A 26,642-nucleotide genomic window follows, 5' to 3' on the forward strand; every position below is an offset into this window, starting at 1 on the left:
TAAGAAAGAGAGGACAATCTGTCCACATCATGTGGTGTAAGTGCTAGAGTCTAGAGCCTGAGTCTTCCAAAATAAGAAGTTCTTTGGTAGAAATGCCTCAGTTGCCTTATTTTACTTCATAAGATATTGAAGAAAAGGAACAAAATTTTACATTCCCCAAAATATCAAATCCTTTACAAGTTGTACATACTCTCAGACTTACGAAATATTTGGTAAGTCACATGTTCCTTTCTAACACCAGTTGGCTAGACAGAGGGAAAAAGCCTCGATCTTCCAGGGCATTCACTTTAGGAATGGACGGCAAACTCTCTCAGTGTTTATTTTGTTATTTAATAATATTTGCTATCTAATATTTTGTTGTTTAATAATATTTGTGTGCTCATTGGTTTGTTTTTACTTATGGTTGTATTTGTAATAATCAACATTAAGTTGCAGGAAATGAGACACATAATACTCAAAGTAATTTATGTAAGCATTCCCATGGACAATAGGTAAGTATATGGAAGAAAAAGGATGAAGGTGATTTTCCAAATCCTATTCAGCCTGGATGTAAACCCTAGCAAACGGGCTTTCATCCCAATAGTATAGCAAGTGGGACATAAAACAGATGCGTTTATCAATAACAGGAAAAACCTACAGATATTAGTCCTAGGAGAAAAAAAAATTCACACTATAATTCTTTGAGAATAAAGAATTTTAAATCCTTTAAACTCTAGATACAGTTAACTCTCCTTGAAAGGATGAAAACAAAACTAAAAGGGTGCAGAGGAGACTTTGTAGAAAAAAGTATCATCTTTGATTGCATCAGCACAAGACACGAGACTAGGAGATGAGCAAAGTGGGAGTTTTGTTTTCCTTTATAAATGTAACCCCCTACCCCCTCCACAGTGCCTTAGGGACCTGTTCAGTGTTGTACTCTATAGAATTGTGCTACTATTCTGTGTGATTATTCTGATACTCTGTGTCTAATATATGTATGTGTGGGTATTTGTATATGGTTTTGTGTAGGAAGGTATGTGGTTTTCCAAGCATATATTATTTCCAAGCATAATATTCCAAGTATACACACATACACACACACACACACACACACACACAATATTACAATTTTAAAGGGTTTATACACTCTCCAAACACATCTCTGGAGCTGCAGGTTTAAAAGAATCTGCATTTGACATATAAAGTAACTGAAAACACATTAATTATCATACTATGTAAAAGAGACCTACAAAAAGCAGAGAGTACTCAGTCTTCTCTCATTCTTCAGAAGAGGTAACCAAGGCATAGGTAAGACAGACAACCTAATCAGGTTTCTCATTTTAGAATAAGAATTCACAGCTAACAATCTGGGCACAGCCCAAACATCTGAAAACAGGTTAAAAAATTACTCAAATATGTAGAATCCAAGTAAGTATCTTTACATGTTCTACTGTAAGACATAAAACCAAAATCTGTGCAATAGAATATCCAGATTTTTAAAAATATGACAAACTCTATCAGACAGTTTGAGACCCATTTTTTTTTCCAAATCTAGATATTTGCTGGTGCTTGCTTGTGATTTTGCAGTGTGAGATACTTCTAACAATTTTTCCAGTGTCTCAGCTTTAAATGTTGTTGCATAACTTCTTCCTCTGCCTTATGACACCATAGACTGCAGCTGCTGTCAACATTAACTAAAATTCAAGGTAAAAGGTTGTATTTCATTAGAAAATTTTTTAATTAGAATGATCACAAAGTAATTCAATAACCCACATGGAATAACTACATAAAAACAGTCTTAAGACTTGAGAAATAATAAACTTTTTCCCAAACTATTTCCATACCTCATTGTTATATCTTTGTTGTAAAAATCATTTCTAGATACCATTATGTGTTAGAGTGCAAAGCAACTGTACTCAGTGAGCAATCATATAACAAAGGTAATTTTCAGAATTGGATATAAAATAATTCCTAATGAGCTACTGAAAAATTGTGATGAGAAAATGCAATTTATTCCTCGCTTTTAAAAAAAAGTGAAAGGAATTCAGATCAATTTCTTATAGATTAATGAGATTACTAACCAGCCATGTCACCTTGGGCCAGAGGGAAGGAGGCAAATGGTATTCATTCACCATCAGCTACATCCCAGATACTACCAGATGCTGCACACTGTATTTCATTTCACTGGTACAACAACATTTACAGAGAGAGAGAGAGAACTGTCATTATTCATAATTTACTGATGGGAAAATGGAAGCTCAGAAAGGTTATATGTCATGACCAAATCTCGAGCAATAAAACCCAGATTTAAATTCAGGTTACTCAGGTTCCTGTGTCACTTTGCCTATTTCCACACTATTCTTTATTTGTAAAATGAAAGTTTAGTCTAGAGATAATCTCTGGGGTCTCTTTAAGATTTAACAGAAATTAATTTCAGACCAGGCATGGCGGCTCATGCCTGTAATCTCAGAACTTTAGGAGGCTGATGTGGATCACTTGAGCCCAGGAGTGTAAGACGAGCTTCAGCAACATGGCAAAACCCCATCTCCACAAAAAATGCAAGAATTAGCCAGGTGTGGTGGCATGCACCTGTAGTCCCACCTGCTAGGAAGGCTGAGGTAGGAGGATTGCCATGACTATGACACTGCACTCAAGCCTGGGCAACAGAGCAACACCCTATCTCAAAAAAAAAAAAAAAAAAAAGAAAAGAAAAGAAAACATCAATTTCAGTAATGTTAAAAGTATTATAATGGTGCTAGTACCAAAATGGTTTATAGCTGAGTTTGGAGATTTTGTGTGTAAAAATACTAGGAAAATTGAGCACAAATAACTACGACTTCTATTATAAAATACTATCTTTTCAACTATATATAATCATGTCCTTTTAAATCTTTTTTAAAATGGACGGTAAATATTTTAAAAAGCAGCATAAAGAAAACCTATATGAAAATTATCTTTTTTTTTTTTTTTCTTTTTTTTTTTAAACAGAGTCTCGCTCTGTCACCCAGGCTGGAGCGCATCGGCGTGATCTCAGCTAACTGCAACCTCTGTCTCCTGGGTTCAAGAGATTCTCCTGCCTCAGTCTCCCAAGTAGCTAGGATTACAGGTGCACACCAACATGCCTGGCTACTGTTTTTGTTTGTTTTTTGGGTTTTTTTGTATTTTTAGTGAGATGGGGTTTTATTATGTTGGCCAGTCTGGTCTCAAACTCCTAGCCTCAAGTGATTCTCCCACCTCAGCCTCCCAAAGTGCTGGGATTACAGGTGTTAGTCACCACACCCAGGCAAATATTATAAATTGTTTTTATTGACCATCCATTTATCTTTATTTCTTCCACTCTAATGATTTCTTGGGACCTATAGGTGTCCATTTCCTAAACATAGATGTAGAGTATTTGAAATTTCAAAACAACTTTTGTACCACTGCTACTGGTTCAGTAAAAAAGAAAAAAAAAAAAACTGTTCAGCCTGCAAAAATAAGAAAGTAACATAAATGCCATCCTATTTTTTAAAGGGTTTATATAAATTTTATTATGAGGGAGAAAGTTAGACTTTATGATAAGGAATGTGACATATGGTAACAGTCAGCTCTTCCCACTGGCTTTTCTTCATTGACTTTAATTTTGAGTCAAAGAGAACAGAAGAAATAGTCACCACTACTAACCTAAGAAGAGTCTGTTTCTTAGTTCCAATGGCAATGAATATGCCTGAATAATCCAGTTTAAAAAAATCAAAATCAATGCCTATTACATAAAGCAAGATGTTCTTGTCACAATAACATCCTTAATAGCAAAGTTTAACTCTAAGACCTAACATGAGAAATATAATCTTCCAATACTGGGGCAAAGATCTAAACTTCCAAATATTTCATACAACATGCAGGAAAAAAAACATAAACATCAACAGTAGAATATTATTATAGTGTTATACAGGGCTGGAATTAAACCCACTCAGTGAATCCACTTGACCAGATTCATCCCATCATTCATCTACATTAAAAAGCTTCAAAAGGCCACTTTGCAATAGTATAGTACATTAAGAGCAGTTAAATTCAAATCATTTTCTAAAATATTCCTTTTTCCTTCATGTAAATTTATCATTCCATTTATGTATTCATTCAAAAATAACTTGAGTTCCAACATAGTTAAGATATGCTTTCAAGAAGAAAGTTGAGAAAAGCATATTTATATTTTTAAGCTTTTGAGCTATTCATAAAACAGTTATTTATCATAGGTCCATGTGCCAAACACAGTGCTAAACTGCACAACACTGAATGGTAGTATTGTTTCACCTTATTCTTAATTTTAAGCATCAATTTCTTAATTCTATTGTCAAGAACAGTGTTGTTTCATGAACAATAGCATACCTTTTAACATTGTTTTAAGTATCATTGTTTGTAGCCACAAAAGTAATAAGTCAAAATCATTAGTAGATTACATTCAGAAAAAATATTGACAGTTTAAACACATTTTTATTTTCTATAAAATGTTAAGTTAAATTATATCTTAGCCCTATATAAAGTAATATACTAGAAACATGAGAAAAATTAAATACCCAACTGTTTTATACAGCTACTATTGAATTTACTTCTTAAACTTTTCAGAAGGATAATATTTTTGTTGCTTTGGATGCTAATTTAGGAAATAAATTCCTACCCTTTTAGGCTTGCTCATTACCAACAATTAAATCAAAAACACAATTTCACATTAACTTTTCCCTTCCTAATAAATATTCCTTCTCATTCAAGATTCACTTTGACAACCGGTTGAAGGTGGACTTCTAGTTGATATGTTCCATATGCACGATAACCTAAAAAATGTTGCCCTTGTCCATATTTTCATCAATAAAAACCTTTTCTTGGTTTACAAACCAAATTTAATGGAGATACCTCTCAACATGTAAGTTAATAGAGATACATCTCAATACAAAGATTTTTGGACAATATTTCTATTTTTTTCCTGAGAAATTATTTTTACTTACGACTCAAAAACTCTATATAACATGTAAATCAGGGGTGTCCAACCTTTTGGCTGCCCTAGGCCACACTGGTGTTTGGCCACATTCAAAACTATCCTGGGCCACATGTGGCTGGTGGGCCATGGGTTGAATAAGCTTGATGTAAATTAAACTACCAGTGGAAAGAGTTTGTTGTGAGTTACATTCAAATACAACAGTTAGTAAAACATCAGAATAGTACAGGTATTTTCAAAAGCGTAGAGTGACTACAAATGGCATGTGTGCAGAACATAATGAATTTAAAGAAATGCATTGAATACAAGGCAATCATGAAACAAATGTTTGGTGACCAGAAAAAAAAATTTTTTTATTTTTTTAAAGCTTTCACCGTCAAATATTATATTAATGCCACACTGGAATTAGGTTTTCTCTCTGTTAAAATAACAAGTTGATCTTAGTATTTTCAGTGTCTTCTTAAAAAGAGGTCACAAAAAATTATTCCTAATCTTGTGTTTAATCTGAGGAAAGATTGGGTATCTCTCCAGGATATTATTATACACATTAAGTTGATTTTATTACGTTTTTGATGATTAAAAACAAAGACAACTTTATTTCTTGGAAGAGCTGAGTTTCCTTATCATTGTGTTACCTTCTATTTTATTTTTAAATATTAAAATTAATTACTATATTAATATAATTAATATTATCATAAACATTAATAATTTTAAAATACTGGTATTATTCCTTATTTTTAGGCACCTGTCTTAATCAAGTGACCAATCTCCTGTGATAACTCTTCTGATTCTTCCTTGCATGATAAAACAATAAATTCAGAAAAAATAAAAATTTCAAGAAGACTTTTCTTCTAATCTGCCTTTGTGATTTCCTATAGGTCTTTGGACAACCACAGGGATTCATTTCCTTGCCTTATAAGATTAGCAACAATAAAAATAATTAAATTTGTTTGTTATGTTCCATATTTTTTAATTAGCTCAACAACATTATAAGGCTTGCATAAAAAAGAACTTCAAATCAGAGAAGTTCAACTTTCTGTGAATTAATTTTTTTCAGGTAATATAAAATCTTTGTCCAAAATAATTCAATTTACAGGAAGAACATGGCAAGCTGTTAATAAAATCACTGTACATATATTGCTACTTTCAGAGGAGCTGTTAACCAAATACTTATTAAATAGTAAGTCATACCCTGATAGAGAATTGTTCTCTTTTCTAGTGTGATACAGTTGATTACCATAATAAATTAATCACAATCATTCCGTCATTCAGCAGGTGGTTTCTGCATTCCTCCCATATTTGCCTGAAGGCTCTGCTATCAACTATAGGCTCCACAAATTAAGTCCTTGAATACTGGCCTCAATAGAAAGTACTAGATCAGGTACTTCTAACTTTGATGTCTTCAAGGACCAGCCTCAAAGGTATAAGCTTCAGAGCTGACATTACCTACACATCAGCTAGAATATACCAGGTTACTTAGCCAGAATTTCTGGGATTGATGACTTCATGAAATAAACTGTAATCCCCAAATTCAACAAATAAATAATTAAATATAACTTAATGAACTCATGAGGTGAATCAATTTTGGATTATTTGGGAGATTTTCAGTATATTTTTAATGTTCTGTGTTTTTGATTGGTATGTATAAAAATAAAGCTTTTCATTTATCTTGATTTAACTTTAATCCTTGACTTAATAAAGGTTTTTTAATTGATATCCGCTTCTAATTACATCTAAGATATTCAGTAATACATTTTTTCTACTTTTCTTTCAATGGCAGTTAACTGGATAAATAACTAAGAAGAGGCCTTTTTTTTAAACAGAATATAGTTTGACAAATCAACTGTACAAATTGTTTGATTAAGAACTTTTTTACTAAAACACATATGATAAGCTTACCAAAGAGACAAAGGCTGTATATTTCATACGTGGAACCAATCAATACCTATAGAACCCTCCCAGTAACTGGGTCTGTTACCTAATCTGCCTAGTCTGAGTTTATAGGGTCCCAGCCTGAGAGGACATGGTTAATCCCTGGCAAGCCAGGAAGCTCAGCTGATTTGGGAGACATAAAAGAGGAAGGAATTCACCCACATTTATAAATACTTCAAGGGAAATACTCCTAAAGGAGATGGCTATTTTGAATTGGTTCCTAAGCTTCTGAAAAGAAGAAAAAACCAAGATTTGTTTTTTAAAATACTCTGAAGTAATAAAGGCTACTGAAAACACAATTCTAGATTTCTAATGAAATCTTCAAATAGATGTTAATTTTCCACTCTTACTAATTGTTTAATATTGCATAGCACTGGATATTTCAATCCTACTACAAGGTTTATGTCAATAAACACTTCTTGCTGCACCTATCTAAAGGAAACAGGCTGGGTGCAGTTGCTCATGCCTGTAATCCCAGCACGTTGGGAGGCCGAGGCAGCCAGAGCATATGACATCAGGAGTTTGAGACCAGACTGGCCAACATGGTGAAACTCCACCTCTACTAAAAATACAAAAATTAGCTGAGCATGGTGGTGCATGCCTGTAATCCCAGTGACTCAGGTGGCTGAGGCAGGAGAATCGTTTGAACCCAGGAGCCGAATGTTGCAGTGAGGCAAGATCACACCACTGCATTCCAGCCTGGGTGACAGAGTGAGATTCTGTCTCAATAAATAAATAAATAAATAAATAAATAAATAAATAAATAAGACAAAAACTAAAGGAGACCACTTTTTTGTTGTTTTTAACAAGAATCATCCTTGGATAATATTTATGATCCTAAGGCGGAAGTTTTAAGAAAAAACGTTCAAAACTTAGGACCCAGCACAAGAATGACTATATATCCTTCACCAAAGGATTAGCTAATATTTAAAAGTATGTCACTTCATCGGAGTCACTAATTACCACTGATTAAGATATTTTACAACTCTGTGAAAAAAGACTTAACTTGTAGAACATTTATAGCAACACAAATGATACATTATAATAATGCAAACAAATTTTGTCTAGTACAGAGGAAAATGATTTGTCTGTTAGTAAAAATAGCCTCATGGTTTCATTTTGATTGTCTTATTGGACATTTAGTATAAAATTTAGGAATCTTATTCCACAATTTTTTCTTTCACTGATTATGTTTCCCTTATTCCTATAATCTTTTGAACCAGTTGTACTAGCCTGCTGGTTACCCCAATAATAAATTAATCTATCTTTAGCATATATTCATTCACATACACACTGTATAACGCTTGACTCTTTCTTAGTTTTGGAGTTTTTTAAATACAGTATGTTCCCGTATTTATTCCATGTCATAAAAATCATAAGGAAAACAAGAGAGAATGAAAAATTCTTGTGAGTAACAATGGCAGGTTAGAAAGGTAAGGTAAGCTTACTAGGGGTAGGAAGATTTTCTGCTTTTCATGGTACAGATGCAGTAAATGTGTGAAATTAAGGGAAACCTGATGCTAGGCTAAACAACGCATTAGAGCAGGGGTGTCCTATCCTTTGGCTTCCCTGGGCCACCCTGGAAGGAGAAGAATACACTAACACTAATGACAGCTGATGAGCTTACAAAAAAAAAAAAGGGGCAAAAAATCTCATAATGTTTGAAGAAAGTTTACAAATTTGTGTTGGGCCATATGCAAAGCCAGCATGTAGCCCACGGGTTAGACAAGCTTGCGCATTAGAGAATACAATGTTGTTTTAATAAATGCTTTATTTGTGCATTCTTCTAAATCCCACAGCTTTGAAATACTGCCTACAGATCTATACTACCATATCTGTATCAGAGTATCCCAGAAACGTTTTTTGTGTTTGTTTATTGATACGTATAAAACATAAGGAGGAGACAACTAAGAACCTCTTTTTCTTCAGGATACTGTTGTGTCTGAATTTTGTACCTGGAATAGCCATAGATTTTAGACCTTTAAAGGGAGATAGCCTGAGGTAAAAAGATGACCTACTGGAATGGAGAAGGAAAGAGAGAAGAAAAAATCTGAATTGTTGATGAAATCACTGAGCCACTGAATAAGCCAACTCTGGACCTTTTGTTATGTGAAAGTAGCCTTCTTTATGGTTGAAACACATTTCTAGTTGTGCTTCCCATTACTTGCACTGGAAAAAGCATAAGAGATACAACTTCTGCCACCCCTTCAAGTCAGCCCTGATTCTTTTTGCTGCAGTCTCTAAAGAAGGATCTCTACATATACTTGTTTTATAAAGTTCAAAGGTTAAATCCTTCTCCTAGATCTCTACATATCTGGATTCCTAGCCTTGCCTTTCCTAAGACATAAAACCTTTGGGAATTTACTTAAGCTCACCTGACTTCAGTTCCTTCATCTACAGAATGATGTGAATACATATTCCAAAGGCATTTTGGGAGAATTAAGTGAAATAACATATTTTAAATGCTTGGGATTACACAGAAGGAGTCAGAGAAACATTTTTTAAGTATCCAATAAGTCTGACCTAACATGGATAAAAATCACACACTCAAAACATAACTTTTGAATACTGAAATTTGCCACCCTACTTTCCTATTTAATCTCCAACTCTTAAATAACTGAGGTGGGAGGAACATACAGAAATACATAACCAGCCTGATGAAGTTTGTAAAACTGTCCTATTTAATTTTATTCTCATAAACCTAGAAAAAGCAAGCCAGCATCTTTTCAATCAGCATTGCTAGGTGGAGATTTCATGATGCTGTGAGCATTTCTAAGTTGTCATATGTTGTAAATTTAGAAGATGTGCACTTTTCATTGAAAAATATATCTCAGCCAATAATTTCCTCTTTGGGGAGGGAGTAGAGGTCTTTAAAACATACTATAGTACTCTTGGCAGGAACTAGGTTGGAAAACTAACATTCTTCCAAGATTTTAAAGCATCTTTTATATGTAATGATAATCTAATATATAACCATAACTCCATATTTTCACATTAACTATATGAGATAATTAATATCATATATATTTTTAATAATTCCTAGTTACTTACCTTCTCTTGGGTTTTGCTTTTTTTTTTTTTTTTTTGGTGTATGTGTGTGTGTGTGTGTGTGTGTGTGTATGTATTTCCCTGGCATTCTTCTTGTGTTTGAAAGATAATAAGCTTTTAAACTGAGATAGTACCTAGCTATCTTGAGTCAAGTTTATTTTTGGAGAGGAGAAGTATAAGGTCATAACTGTTATTTTCAGTCACACTGCTACCAAGGAAAAGTAATTTTGAGTCTTTGGACTATCTATTGATTTTAAGGTATATGTTAAAGGTGACTATATAGTCTTTGAAATTGCTGTGTATTCTTATCTTAATTCATCTAGGAGGTTGGAAATTATCTAGCACTGACACCTATATTATTTTTTTTTCTTTTTTTTAATTCTAGGCTGTTATTTTCTCCTGAAATATATTAGGACGTATCTAACTTAGATGCATTATGTGCCTGAAATATCAAGAAAAAATTCCAGTCTCAGCATGCCATTTCTGTCCACTGTAATTTAGACATTTTTCATGTTGCATTTATGTCCGCTAGGGTAATAGTCCTTACATTAAAAACCAGCCTTCATTAAGTGGCTCACCCTTCAAGTAGTCCATTACAGCCTTTCATTCTCTCACCTTGCACTGCTTCCAACTCCCACTGTTTTTAATAAGCAACTCAAATGTGGCAAACTATCTCCTCTGTGCAGAGGGCAAAAGCATCAATAGCCAGATGATAACATGGTTTGGAAGAGCACATCAAAATAAGCCCATAATTCTCATCCTAAAATACCTCACTGCAAACAAAGACTTAAAATTATTTTCAAACCCTAGACTTTAGTCTGATTCCTTTCGTCCACGATTTTTTCTTTTACCATACATGCTTTAATGAGACAGCAGATAATATGTGTGTTTCTAAAGGTTTGCTTAAACAGACATGCAGCAAGTGTTTATCAAATAACTAAAAATAACATACAGGTAAACCAAAGGAAGGGCAAAACGTCTCCCCAAGGGATGAGAATATCATAGAGAAAATCCTGAAGTTTGGCAGCAATTCCAAACAACAGCAAGTCTCAGATTCCATTTCCCACGAAGGGTAAGAAACAGTCATTTAAAACTTTCAATTTGTGGAAAGAAATATTTTAAATAAAGTGGTAGAAGATCATTCTGGATTAAATGAAATAAATTATATAGCTCATTATATAGTGGATTTAAATAAATGCCCATGCCCAAGTCAAGGAAATTTGTCAACTCAACTACAATGATGAAGCACAGTGGTACTGGAACAAGAGTAACTTTTATATTAGACAGACAGATCTAAGTTCCAATTCTGTCCCTAGGTGACAATTATTCTATCACTCTCTGCCATGTTTTGTCTCTGGTAGATATGCTGTTAAGATATTCACTCCACTACAATTTTATAAGGCTCTTGTGAGGATTAAAAGAGACATGTCATGTCCCTAGTATAGTAAAACTCAGTAAGGGACTAGTAAATGGTAGCTAATAGTAGTAAGTACTTTAATCTCAGAGATGCTTATCTAAAAGTGCTTGAGTTTGCAACATCATTGTTTTCAAACTGCCCTTTGGAGCCATATGTCTCTAGGCGTTTTTCAGAGAAGCCACCTTGATGGAGCCGGGGTGGTACAGAGAAAGGCGTAGATGGTGAGTATGTAGGGGATTATAAAACAAGTAAGTTCCAGGACCATTCATTCCTTGTGATTGATTTTAAATATTAAAGCGGTAGAAAATATTATTTTTTTAAAAAAAGAATTCTATTACTTAAAAAAAAAATCTGAAATCATTGAATGATGCATAACCTTCCAGCTGTAAACCTCTGCAGTTTTCAGGCTCCTTAGAATCTAACACCTATATCCAGTACTTTTGGAGGTTTTCCCATCTGTGTTAATGGCCTCTTGTTAAGCCCTTCCTCTCCCCACTACCACCAAATCTCTCAGTTCCCCTTAGGACACTTGCACATGTTCACAGACACACTCTCTTTGGTTGTGTTAACAGACAATGCTAAGTAGATGACAAAAAGAAAGTAAACCAACATTGTGGCCAAACTTCTAATACAAAACTAGCCATAATATTGCAAGTCAATATTCGTTGCCAGTACTACATGCACAGAACTTTATCCTACCACTCTCTGCCACGTTTTCTCTCTGGCAGATATACTGTCAAATAATTCTGTTAATTCAGCTGTGTGAGATTTTTGGCCGTTATAACGTTGTAAAAAACCTATGCTTTTTCATTAATCATCTATAATGGAGGATGAAAATATTAGTCACAGTGATCCACTACTTTTGGTAACTGATCACTGTTCCCAGAGAGAAAGAAAGTATAAGTTAACATAAGAACTTCCTTGAAATTTCTTCTCAGATGTATTAAAATGTGTTACATGGCATATATAACATTGTTTTAACAAATTATTACTAAATTAAATTATTACTAAATCTTCTATAAAACTAAGAAACTAATATCATTACTTAGAAAACTTAGCTGAAATAATGTTACCTATACCTTTTATTGTATGAATCAAATTATGGACACCAATGTCTTATTTAATTTTCACTTAATCACACTATCAGAAGAAAGCCAGGTTCAAAATCATATGACTCATGCATGCTCCCCACTGAATAAAAAAGCGCACTAAATCTCTCCAAATAAATAATTGAAGAATGGTACTAGAATTATCTGTTTTATAATCCCCTACATTCTCACCCCTACCCCTTTCTCTATACCACCCTGGCTCCATCAGGGTGGCTTCTCCGAAAAACACTTAAGAGACATATGGCCCTAACCTACTGAATCAGAACTCACTCAGTTTCATAAGGGAGGAGGAATGGTTCCTTACTTCAATCTTCAGAGTAATTTAATGACAAAGGGCTTTCATTTTTTACTATATATATAGTGTGTGTGCATTTTAAATAAAGAACTCTGTACAATTATTTTCATTATTATCAGTGAAAACACTAGACTGAAGGTAGGATACAATTCAGTCATAATTTTAAATACTATCAAATAAGTTCTCTAGAGACTCTAAACTAAAATTCAATTAGCCATTTTACAAAAACCTGTTAAAAATAAAAAGCAGTTGTAATTACAGTCAAAGATAAATGTATTGAGATGTCAATCACAATCCCTACTCTCAGATCTAGGACAGAACATATAGTAAAATGGTCAAATATGTTTGCTTCATGAGGTCATAAGCATAAAAAATATTGACAAACAAGGTCAAGAATGCACATGTCTTTGAGATCAAAGAACGATTTCTAGTTCCATGCAACAGCTCTTATTCTCTATGGGTTCTGAAAATACATATACAATAGATTTTTGAGGAACAAAAGATCGGGATTTGGCCAGCAAAAGTCAAAAACAAAAAGAGACAAAGAAATATGAAAAGAGTACACAAAAAGATGAAAAAAAAAGTTAATTTTTGGTAGAATTAACAACATTTAAGTGTATCCAAAATAGATAAGTAATATTCATAAAGACAAAGGTCAAAGCTTAATAATTTTATGTGAAGGTCTAATTACATAAAAATCTCAACTCAATATAATGTTTGGTAAATGGGGTATTTTTTAATTCAATTAATTTTCTAACAAGAGGAGCTTGTTTAATTCTTGACAAAAATATTTTAAAACTTACATTACAGAAGTTGACATTTTTGTCTAAGAAAAATTAAATTTTTTTTTTTTTTTTGAGAAATAAAAGACAAAAAAAAATGGTCTATGTTCATAAGGGTTTTTTTTTTGTTTTTTTTAAAAAGACAGTCTTTCTCTGTCACCCAGGCTTGATCTCAACTCACAGCAACCTCCACCTCTCAGGTTCAAGCAATTCTCCTGCCTCAGCCTCCTGAGTAGCTGGGATTACAGGCACTGTCACCACATCTGGCTAATTTTTGTATTTTAAGTAGAGACGGGGGTTCACCATGTTGCTCAAACTTGTCTCAAACTCCTGACCTCGTAATCCACTCACCTCGATATCTCAAAGTGCTGGGATTAGAGGCATGAGCCACCATGCCCGGCCGTTCATAAGGACCTTATAGTCTAATGGACAGAAGGACATGTAAGAAATACACTATAAAAATAGTTACAATTTAAGTAGTACATAGTACAGTGGGCTGCATATTCTGATATGAGGATAGAAGAAATAGACTTTCAAGCCAGTCAGGAAGATCTTCACAAAGCTAGTAGAACATGAGTAGACACAGTAAGAATGGGTAAGAGATTGATGAATGGATAAGTAGACACAGAAATATTTCAGCAGAGGGAAGAGAACAACACAAGGCCCATACAAAGATATCAACGAACACAGTGTTTTTTTAGTAGGGAGGAGAGAATCCAGTATGGTAGGAAAACAAGAAGTTTGGACCCATTTGAGGATTTCTATTTTATATCTTTTGTTCTAATCCATGACATTTTATTTATTATTTTAGTTTCCCAGGCTTGTGTGTACTGGTTTTATTTATTTTTTCTCAATTTACATTGACATATCAGATAGATACATAAAGAAAAGTACACAACTCATCATTGCACAGCTCAATGACTTTTTACAGATTTCACCACACCTCAAACTGTAAAATGCCATCCAGATGAAGAAATAGAATATCACCAGCATCTGGAAGACTCCTTCATGCCACCTGACAAGCACTAACTATCATTACCCAAACCCTCCTTCAAGTAAATAATATGCTGATTTCTAACATCATTGATTAGTTTTGCCTGTTTCCGAAACTTACATAATTTATATAAATGTAAACAATATATACTCTCTTGCATCTGGTTTTTTTTCCGTTAAGATTGTGTTTGTGAAATTCATTCATATTATTGTATAAAGCAATGGTTCTTTCATTTATTTGCAGTACAATATTCCACCTTATGAATATGCCATCATTTATTTATACATTGCACTGCTAACAGACACTTGGGTTGTTTTCAGCTTGGAACTATTATGAATGCTGATGCTATCAACATTCTTGCACATGTCTTTTGGGGAACATGTATACTTAGTCCTGCTGGGCTTATACCCAAGAATGGATTTGTTGGTCATAAGGTAGTACAGATTTATGCTCCAACAGTGGTATCAGAGGGTTTTACTTACTCTACATTCTTACCAACATTTGGAATTAAAATTTTCACTTTTCCACTGATTTTACAGTAGTTTCTCACTGTGTTTTAAATATGCATTTCCTTGACGACTGAGTTAAGTAGGTGCCCATAGTTTCATATGATTTGGGGATATTAGAACTGTCTTACGAAGTACTTATTCTTTTGTATGCTATTTTTTATTCTATTTGGCAGACCTTTCAGTCATCATCATTGTAATCTGACCAAACTAGTATGTGGGACTGTGTGGTAAGTAGTAAGTATGAACTGCTGCAGAACATTTTAAGCAATGATTGATGGTACTGTATCTCGTCATGAATAGAAACAATTTTCTTTTTGTCTATTATTCTCTACTATCCATCTTCAACCTTCTTTCATTCTATTTATTCATCCTGTCTTTTTTCACTCACTCTTGGCTTTTAGTCCAAAAAGGTCAATAAACAGAAGCCAGTTAACAGCACCAAGTATCACACAGTTCAATAACAAGTTAGGTTTGGAGAGCCAGCTTTTATAGAGTTGCCAAACATTTGGGTTTTTTTGTTTGTTTTGTTTTTGTGTGTGTTTTTAAAGTACATAAAGAAAATAAGCATGCTTGTTAATTTATATGACAATAAAAAGATCGTAACATTTTAGTATGATAAATCTAAATGTCTCCTTTATGCCAATTTATGAGCAAGGAATGTTCAGTCAGCGCTTTAAAGGAATATCAGAAGGAAAATGAAAACAATAGCATCTATTATAAAAAGAGATGACTAAAAGAAGAATATACATGAGTGCTTTCTCTCACCTCTCTGAAGACTAAACACAGTTTCATTCGGCAAAGTGGCCGTGACCTTTTTCCCTCCTCTGCATGATTAATTACTTAATGTACTATTAATTGGAAGATATGGCTGAATTTCAAATGCTTTCATTTTCTGTGCATATCATCCTGTACTGTAACCACCGATTAAGCTGTTCATCAAAGGTGAGCCAACAAGGTCATCTGAGCAGTAATTCTTCAACTATTCATTACCCACCATCAATGGTAATTAGCAATGGTAACATTTCCATAAATCAACATCTTTCTTATTATTCTATGATGATAAACATTCAAAATGTGTGCATCCCAGCCCACCCCCTTTAATTTTATATGAAAAGTTCAGTCTAAATATACCACAGAGAAAATGCAGGTAAAAAATTACAGTAGTTTAATTAAAATGCACCAGGAAAATAAGGTTACATACCTTTGAAAGAAAAAATACAAATCTATGCACAAAATTAAATGAGTCTGCTGACAAAGTAGGGGTGAAATATAAGAAGCAAAGAGTGTCAACCACACAGTTCCAATTTTCCCTCTGCAAAGGAAATTATGGCTCAGTTCAGCCTCAAAAATAACCATTTGCCTACTCAGTCGCAGAAGGTGACAATTCAGAGTAAAAAGCAAATTTAATTCGTTCTCCTATAAAAGTACACATCATGGGGGAACCAATAAACATTTTTTCAAGTAAATATTTACCATATTCATTTACAAACCAATAATTACATTTAGAAATGTAACTGTTAGGCTTTGTTTTATTTGCTTTGCATGATTATGATAAATTGTTTATTGTTGATGTTTTCACTTTTTGGTTTTTTAAATCATATTAATCAGCAAGTTCAGGGACGCTGCTGATAGAATTTTCACTCTTCAATAACCAGAACTGACATTTTCACTTCTAATGGCTATGTTTAAAATTGTCGCATCTAAAATTCACACTCAAGAAGGAGTTACTCATTTTGTAGAAAAATTAATTCTAAACCATTTTTAATCATAATAAAAATACTAAAATACACTCTGAAACCTAAATTACTAGTACTAAGTAATCAGCACATTATATTATATATTATAATAGCATAATGATATATATTATATATACATGACTATATATAATATATAATTATGTACCATGTACTATTCTTGTTTCTTTCTAAATATTGGAAGGAAAAGAGTTTGTTCTCTTTGATGTTGTATTTTTAAATTCCTGTTTATATTTTCAATGTTACAATTTAATGTTATTGCTAAGCATATATGCATAGAACTTGGAATTTGCTCCAGATTAACATGCAGAACTGAAAAGCACAACTATTAGTCCAATATTGTATGAAATGGTATGTAAATATTGACATCCTATGTTAATCGTGTGTTTTTCCTAAGAAAGATGAAACACACTGCACACTGGCTTAAACAATTATAAATTATATTATCTCACAAAACCCAAAATCAAAGGATATAACAAAGTAAGCTAAAAAACGAAAAGATGCTGGGCGCGATGGCTGACGCTTGTAATCCCAACAGTTTGGGAGGCCGAGGCGGGCAGATCACAAGGTCAGGAGTTTGAGACCAGCCTGACCAACATGGTGAAACCCTGTCTCTACTAAAAATACAAAAATTAGCTGGGCGTGGTGGTGCATACCTGCAGTCCCAGCTACTCAGGAAGCTGAGGCAGGGGAATTACTTGAACCCGGGAGGCAGAGGTTGCAGTGAGCTGAGATCAGGCCACTGCACTTCAGCCTGGGTGACAGAGTGAGACTCCATCTCAAAACACAAACAAACAAACGAACAAAAAGAACAGATTTTTCCTCTATTTCTCTACAATTCCCACATAAAAGATCTCCATTAGATACTTTTGTCTCCATGCTGCCTCCCCTCAGAGTCACTGGCATGCTCATGACCACTGGGAGAAAGACACAACCTCTCTCCCTACAATGTAATAAAATTCTTTCCCTTTAGTTTGACTGGATCCAACCTATGTAATTTAATTGAATAACGATGAAAAGAGCTGATCCCACATTTAAGATTTTTTTGGAAAGGATTTTTTTTTGTTTATTCTGTTTTATTTTTTGATTTTTGGTTTGTAACTTGGGTTTTTATTAAATAGAAAAAAAAACACTAATACTTATCTTTTTTTTTTTTTTTCCAAAGACAGAAATAACAAAGGTATAGTGAGGATTCTTGAGGAATACAGAATTACAGAAAGTTATTAAGGGAAAGGCAGAGAATACTTTAAGGCTCTTAGATGTGATCCAGTAGCATAGCAATTTAGCTTATTATAACCATTAAATTATTGTTGTTACACCTAAAATAAGAAAATCCTAGACACTCCAAAACTGTTCCCCTAACATTGACTAAACAGAGTGACTCTCACCTTGAGGCATCTCGGGTGGTAGATAATGAGGCTCTTGAGCACTAACATGCACCCACTCAAAGTCATCATACAGATCCTGGTGGTAATCACAGGCCCCTGGACCATCATCAAAAGTACAGCCACCTAGGAGAAAAGAGGACTACTGTTACATTCTACACAGATTTTCCAAACATAATGAAAGCTCCGGAGAAGGAAATGTTATATTGATATATATAGTATGTTACTCATAACCTTGATTTTGAATCATTAAAAATAATAGAAGATACATGCATAAGTCAGGCTTTCTTGAAATATACAAAGTGTTACTGGTAGAGGGTCTTCACTGCAACTTGCCCAGGTCCTTGGCGTCTTGAACAAAGAATTGGACAAAACCCACAACAAAGCAAGGAAAGAATGAAGTAACGAAAGCAGACATTTACTGAAAATGAAAATATACTCCACAGTGTGGGAGTGCACGAGCAGCGGCTCAAGGGCCCGGATACGGAATCTTCTGGGGTCCAAATACCTCCCCAGAGGCTTCTGATTGGCCACTTGGTGTTCACCTCATATAAATGAAGTGGTGGCCCACAATCAACACTTTACAGTACTTTCTGCAACCAATCAGAGGTACTTTCAATTTTCGATCACCACTCAGAAAAGGAGGAAGTTTGCAAAGGGAAACTGGAAAGTTGGGGTTTTCCTTTCTATTTAGTTCTAGGACGTCAGGTGAATCAGCCTTAGGTTCCCTGCCTCCAGACCCTATTCTCCTGCCTCACAAACCACCTAGAGCCTAAATCATTTTTAATAACTTTAGCGGTGAGAAGCAGAGGAAGAACAAGAGTGAAAGTTGTCTTCCTCTACAATGCAAATTTAAAAAGGTGAAATAATTTAAATTTTACCAACATCTTTGCTTTAAAAGAACTATTTGAAATCTCATAATAGCCAATGAAACATAAAGCTTTTTAGGGTCTAAAGTGCTTGAGGTCTGTGATATCTTCCATGCTTTATTTAGATTACTTTCATACACAATTATGATTTAAAAGGTAGGGGGTGACTCAAGCATAAAACCAATCAGATTAGCCTATAATCACTTTCACCGTTCCTACTTTATTTAATAACTTAGTCTTTTTAAATGGGGGTAGCATTTCCCCTTTGCATCAGTCATGGTTTTTCTGGCTTAATTTTCAAGGGTAATTGTATTGCAAAAGTAGAAGGATTATTTTTGCTTCTTAGCTGATGTGTACAGGCACACACGACTCAACATATTTAGTTTATTCAAATCATGAAAATAAGAACTGGCCTATATGTCTCATCTTGAAAGAAATGCATTAGAACTAATGAAAATCCAGCAGTGGGTTTAATGAGAAAAACCAATAACCTGTCTCCTTTCAAATAGCTTATTTGTTTAGTTTCCATGGGGATCTCTGCGAAGAAACTCAGTGAATTCTCTGACCAAGCAACAGACTAAGGAGTAGTAAACCCCAATGCTGTAAATTCCCTGTAAAAAAAGGAATTTACTTTCCTCATCAAAAGTTTGGTAATCTGAGTATGAGTGAAAGTTACACTCCTCACCAACGACAGAGAGGGGTGAGTGTCACAGCAAAGCAGGAAACATCAGAGATGTCATGTTGGCACTATAAACTCTAAAATCTTTTCCAAAAGGAGAATATGTTGAGCGTATTCTTGAATCACTCTTATGACTACAGAAATCCTATAAAACAACCCAACTCGAGAACTCAAAAGCTTCATATTGTCTTTTAAATATGCTTAAAATAGACTTTTTATAAATGCTCTCATTAAAAAAGATGTACTTTTTAATTTAAAATTAATCAATGAAAATAGGTTGCTAGGAAATGTATCTTCACATAGCAAGGGGAATGTTTTTCTCAAAATATAATTTGCTATCAAACTCTAAAATAATTTACTGCTTTGTAACACAGGCCTTCAGGGCCCCCATTACCCTTTATAATAGTGTGAGTGCCCTTTGTATATAAATTTAAACTACCAGCAGGACCCATATTGACTCATTTGAAAGACAAATGGCCTTAATTGCTCTCCTTCATAGCCACTGTTAATTTTAGACTACAGGATTCTGATTAGCAATAACAACTAGGAGTAGCTATACAAAATAAGTGGGTCAACCCTTGCTATTTGTTGTACATCCCTTCCCTATCTGAAATTTGTCAAAGGAGTCTTGAAAATTATTACTGGTCTACTTGACTTGAGTAACAAGAAAACTTTCAAAATAATTTTTAATTTCTAATTTACAACAAGGTATAATCCAAGTGGTGTAAAATATAGCATACTAATAAATCTTTCGCAAATCTTTTTGTAAATAATTTCGTATTTCAAGGTTAAGGGCAAATACAGTATACTGGAGTAGACGATAGGAAATACAAAAATAATAATACTGGACTGATAAATGAGACAAACTATGGGAGACATGTATATTAAAATAAGTACAATTTGTTATGTGGGATAATAATATGATGAAAATTCCAAAGAACACAAAAGAATTGGCTACCCACACTAGGGTTGCTTAGGGAAGGTTTCATTGAGTTACTCGTAGTGAATATGAGGAAGGATATACCAAACAGAGGCAACCCAGAATGGAAATGGGATTAAAAGTAGAGGAAAAGCAAGAGCAGCAGCATATGTCTAAGGGAACATCATATGTTGTGAAATCTCAAATAATTCTGTATAATGAGCATCCAGAATATGTAGGAAACTAGGAAGAAACAAGTAAATATGAAAAATTTCAGATGTCAGCAAAAGGAGTTTAGAGTTTGTTCTACAGCTGTATTAAAATCTTTAAAAGATTTTATCAAAGAGTATGAGGCAATTCAAGACACATTTAAAAAAAAAAGGTAATAACCCATGTAGAGTTAAAACAGGAATGGAGGGAAACAGAGGAAAATAATTTGTTTCAACCTTGTAACAGAGAACAGCACATAACATATCCTGAACTAATTCAAACATATACAGTTCCTATTGACCATTTAGGACTCACTAGAAAGGTCTCAACACCAAGTCCTCTATTATACATAGTCCTCGATACACATTCTTGAGTTCAAGACATCTTTATGTATAGTATTACATAAATCTATTTAAAAGAGAAATGTCATAGGAAAGGCCTAATTCATAAATTAAAACATACCTTATGAATTTAAAGTTTCACTGAGCTGGATGGTAGATGGCAGAACAGAAAGAGGTAATACCAAATTGGTGTTCAAGAAATTTAGTGAGGCAGAGGGAAAGAAAAATGAGCACGGAAATGTTCCATTTTCTGCTGTTGCATTTGCTACTGGTGATAAGGCTACAATGAGTAGCTGCAAATCATGCCAGAGAAATGGTGACCACAGTTCCCTGACCTTTGGAGGAAAATTATTTCTGAAGAGCATGTCACAGATTGCTAATTCCTCTACTCCAATCAATCAACTAAGGGACAGATCTATCACCAAAATGGTCTGCTTCTGTGATAGCAAGCCACTTAAGGGGTTGGCAACCTGTTCATCTGAAAATAAAAATCAAGCTGATTTGAACTTGCCAGAATTTCATTTTATTCCTAAACTGCTCAGTGAAAAATGTGGTACTAAGTAGTATTAGACACCAAAAAGATTAAACATAAAAAGTAAAGAAAAGCAAGTACTCCGGCCCCAAAACTATATTGCCTAAACATCTGGCATTTAGATTCTTCAGTGCTTATTTAAAGAGAGGGTAAAAGTTCTGTGAGAGAACATGGAACTAGAGACATTTTCTGCAGAATCAGGAAAAAAATGAATACTAAATTTAAGTCCTTTCTGAAGTCAAACTTTTCAATAAAACCTGGGTTCAACTTAATTTAAACGAAGTTGAACTGAAGAAAAATGAGAAGTCAGTAGATCACTGGAGAGCTGTGAAGGACATTCTTTTAAAAGATTGTCTAGGATCTTCCACATTTTCCCCTTCATGGCACCTCTAGATTCTTAATTTTCTGACTGAGTACAGTAGCAAGAAACAAAATAGAATTATCTTTCATGGTTCTTTACTGTTTGTAAAGAACAAGTTTTATTTAGCTGAAGATACAAAGTATTTTCTTAAATTTTTGGAATATATGTAGTTTTTTCAAGTAGAAAGAAAGCCCAAAACAAAATATGTTGTCAAATACAATATCCCCTTGGTAAAGTTGCTTGATGATCCTCAAAAATGGACAAATTAACCTTCTGCAATAGTGAATGAAGCTGTGATACATAACTTTGCTCACGTAAGTGATTATCAACTTGGAATGATCTTTCTTCCATTTAGGACACAGAGAAAGATTAATTACATGTCACATTAGGACACATGCAATACTGAGTTAAACTAACTTTGTCATCTATTTATGCTAATCAGAAACCATCATATAAATTTGTCGGTATGATCTCCAAAATTCATTACAAAAAAAGCCAATATTTTTCACAAAAATTTTAAAAGAATGAAAATTACTAAATATCTTAAATGCAGTTCTATTGATAATCTGGGTAATATAGTTTATTCCCAGAAAAACACCTTACAGAAGTACAGAAATCAGTGGGTTTTGTTTTTGTGTTTGTTTTTGAGACGGAGTCTCGCTCTGTCACCAGGCTGGAGTACAGAGGCACGATCTGGACTGGCTGCAACCTCCGCCTTCCAGGTTTAAGCGATTCTCCTGCCTGAGCTTCCCGAGTAACTGGGACTCATGCCACCATGCCCATTATTTTTGTATTTTTAGTAGAAACAGGGTTTCACCATGTTGGCTAGGATGGTCTCAATCTCTTGACCTCATGATTCGCCCGTCTCAGCCTCCCAATGTGCTGGGATTACAGGCGTGAGCCACTGTGCCCAGCCAGAAATTAATAGTCTTAAATAAAGTTCATCTTTCCTCTGAAATATATTGGCATATCTGAATAGTTTTTTTTTTCCTTTTAACTCTACACTTCTGGGAATACTGAAGGTACAAAACAAAAACTGGCATACCAAGATAAATATTTAGGTACTTTATACCTGCTGTAATGACAAGCAACAGTTTTGTTTTCCAATTTAAGTACTGAAATTAAAACAGGAACAATTCCAAGTCGATACAAGTAACAAATAGTTTTAAGGGCATATTTATGAGTCACTGGTCATAACACATTGCTCTGGTTCATTACCAAAGAGGATCTACTAGAAGAAAACAGAAAATGTATGAATAGGAGTTATTTAAATAATAATCACTTGAGCTCCTGAAAGTATCCTTTGCCCTGCTTGTAGTTAATGAGGGTGTGAAAATATTATTTAGGTCTAACTCCTTCATTAAGGAAAAAGAACTAGAGATACATTTCAGGAAATCCAGACCCATTATTTATTGATAGGTAGAAATAGCTCTTAATGATGAGAGAACTCACTTCAAACACAATTGTTAATTATCTAATTGTTCATCCCTAGAGTTCCATCTCTAGCCAAGAATATATATGTTTATATAATCCAAGATTCTTTAGCTAGTAAGACTTCCATTCAAATTGTATATTATTCGAAGCAGATGCTCTACTCCAACTAAATAATCTTCACTGAACTAACCAGAGTGTAATAACAAGTTCAATTCCACCCCCTTCATCTTTACAGAGAAACAACATTAAAATCCCTTATATCTCTATTAATAAGGCTGAAAGAATTTTAAGTATGGGTCATACATCATCCACACAAGTGATAGAAGAGAGACAATATATCTAAACACAGCCTGGAGTAATGGCTAAATACATATATAGCTTTCATATTTTACTTCTTTGAGCTTCAATTTCCTCCCCAGTGCAATCAAAATAATAACAGTTATAGCACAGTGGTGTTAGATTAGTCATAATGCATGTCAAACTCTTAACACCCAACAGTTTTTTTTTTTGGTTAAAAAAGCATCCTTATTTTTTCATGTTTTATTCTTCCCAGTTTATTCTGTATATGCTATACAGATGCACACAGTTAACAGCTAAGCCCTTAACAAAAAGAGAAATATGGTTTCCATCTAATATACACAGAAAAACTAAAGATAGTTTATATAAAGGCAATATTACCATATTGCTAAAATCAGTTTTACCTGAACACTCATCATATATACTTTCAAACAGTCAGTAAATACCCTCCTTTAGCATAGGAATCAGCAAACTTCATGTACAAAAAGCAAGGTAGTAAATATTTCCAGTTTTGTGGGCCATGCCATTTTTGTCATAACTACAAAACTCTTGTCATCATATCAAGAAGCCACAAAGAATACCTAACAAATGGGCATAGCTATGGCTGTACTTGATTAAAATTCTATTCACAAAACAGGCCACATTCTGAATTTGGCCCAAAGTTCACCAACCCCTGGTTTAGATCACTGTGATCTTAAACCGTAGGCAGAATATAGTCTGCTTAAAAGCTTACAACCAAGAACCTTTAACTTCCGCATCACCTCCATATTTTCTTTCTCACATGTTAAGAGTAGTGGTGAGCCACAGCCAAGCAACAGAACCAGAAATGGAGAATGATAGTGCTACATCTGAAACCAAATCAGTTGTCTGGCTGGCAAGCAGTATGAGTAATAAAGTGAAATTAGAAAAAGTGAGAACTAGAGACACTTTCAAGGGCCTCCAGTCCAAATGCTTCCAGCTTGTAAGACCACAATAGGAAATACCTCATGCCCTAGCATATACATGTATACATGCATGCGAGTTATCTCCTACTATGCTTCACTAGTTCGGTGCTCTTTCTATAAATGAAATAAAATGAAGAATAGTTAGGTAAATCAAGGAAGCAGCTATTAAAAGGAAAAAGGTCAGCAGTCCTTTGTTTTAAATACAGGTAACCACACATCCATTGTAGCAGGGGATCCCGAAGTGTGATCAATCCAAATCTTACCTAATTTTTAGGTCTCAGGTACAAGTTGGAATTCAAAAATAAGCCTCTGAGACCTGGGCAGCTTTGCCAGTATGTATGTGACTTCATCCAACCTCATTATGGAGCTAATGGGTAATTAATTACATGCCAAATACCCATAGAAATGATTTCACAGATGAAAAGAGTTTTTGAAAATGTAAAAGGAACATGTTAGTGAAAAGTACCCCAAAGCAGAAAAAATAAAACTTGCCAAGAGTCACAGAGCAAGAAAGTACCAGAGCCAGGGGCTGAACTTAGGCACTATGGGTTCTTTACTCTTAAACACTACATTAAGTGTCTCCTAAAAGTGAGGCAGGATTAGCCATTTTTAGAATTATCCAGTACAGTTGCCTCCAATGGGCACAACCTCAAGAGAAGGTATTCCCCATTCCACCCATTTGGTATCATGTTGGTGCTGCATCCTATGAGAATAAAAATGTGGTAAATTTTGAACCATATAATATGTCAACCTCTCTCAGACATCTCTGATATCACAAACAGGAAAGGGTCTTTATTGGAAAAAGCTATAAAAGTCTAGCTAATTAAAATTTCTACAAATAATTGTATTTAAATAGGGTGACTTAAGGCTGAAAATTTATATGATCATTAACACTGTCCTATCACTCTTGCTTGGGAACCTTCACTTTTCACCTCACCTCCCCCTAAAACATGTATAAACCAGTGAATTTTCTATCTTTAAAAACATTAAAAGCAATTTTGTTCTATTTTTGCAGCAGCCCTTGCACAAACTGTAGGATAATAAACCAGGTGTTTTCCCAAAGATCATTAGTGAGTATATTTACCCAAGTTTCTTTTCCTACTTTTTATACTTTTAACTATTCCAGCAAAAGGTCTTTTTCGCTTAGTGTTAGATACACAATAGAGAAACTCATTGAACAAAGTAATACAGACTAAATGTAGTGAAAAATAAAATTCTCAACTGAAGCCATATTTACATTTTGGTAAAATTGAAAACCACCCAAGCTCACATTTAAACATATCTTTGTTTTGTTTTGTTTCTCCTGGAGAGATTATTGATTACTGGTGGGCTCCACTTCACCCATATGAGACACACACTAGCTTATTTCAGTAGTTGCTCCTGACTTAGTTCAAGTATGATGGGAGACAGATCATTTTTCTTTTATGAAGGGATGTAAAACAGAATTCCATGACCCAACCTCCTAGAGGAAGGGCAAAGGCCTGCTTTGAGGGGTTGAATTTAAAGTTTTACTTCAGACTGGCAAAGGAAATTTAAATACACTCACCTACATTTTAAGGAGGTCAACAATTAAGTTTTGTAGGACTTTGAAGTACACTTCAAGAAAATAGAAAACCAGTTAATTTATATAAATAATTAAAATGCATCTTGAAATTAAAAAAAAAAAAAAAGAACACTTTTTTAAAGAGGCTCACTTGAGCCCAGAGTTGGAGACTATCCTGGGCAACATAGGGAGACCCCACCTCTACAAAAAATAAATTTAAAAAAATTAGCCAAGCATGGTGGAGCGTGACTGTAGTCTCAGCTATCGGGAGACTGATTACTTGAGCCTGGGAGGGTGAGGCTGCAGTAAGCCATGATCACACCACTGCACTCCAGGCTGG

General features: G+C 34.2%; 1 protein-coding gene across 4 annotated transcripts in view; it reads right to left on the reverse strand.

Moving 5' to 3' along the window:
• The window catches only part of PTPRK (protein tyrosine phosphatase receptor type K), a 566,857-nt gene that overhangs the window by 429,007 nt on the left and 111,208 nt on the right, over positions 1-26,642 (reverse strand). For all 4 annotated transcript variants that reach the window (XM_008007108.3, XM_008007107.3, XM_038000559.2 and 1 more), the window contains exon 2: positions 18,177-18,299. In XM_008007108.3, coding sequence (XP_008005299.3) covers positions 18,177-18,299 — 123 coding nt within the window. The remainder of the gene's footprint in view (positions 1-18,176; positions 18,300-26,642) is intronic.

The sequence above is a fragment of the Chlorocebus sabaeus genome, chromosome 13, assembly GCF_047675955.1.
Source record: "Chlorocebus sabaeus isolate Y175 chromosome 13, mChlSab1.0.hap1, whole genome shotgun sequence".
Lineage (NCBI taxonomy): Eukaryota > Metazoa > Chordata > Mammalia > Primates > Cercopithecidae > Chlorocebus > Chlorocebus sabaeus.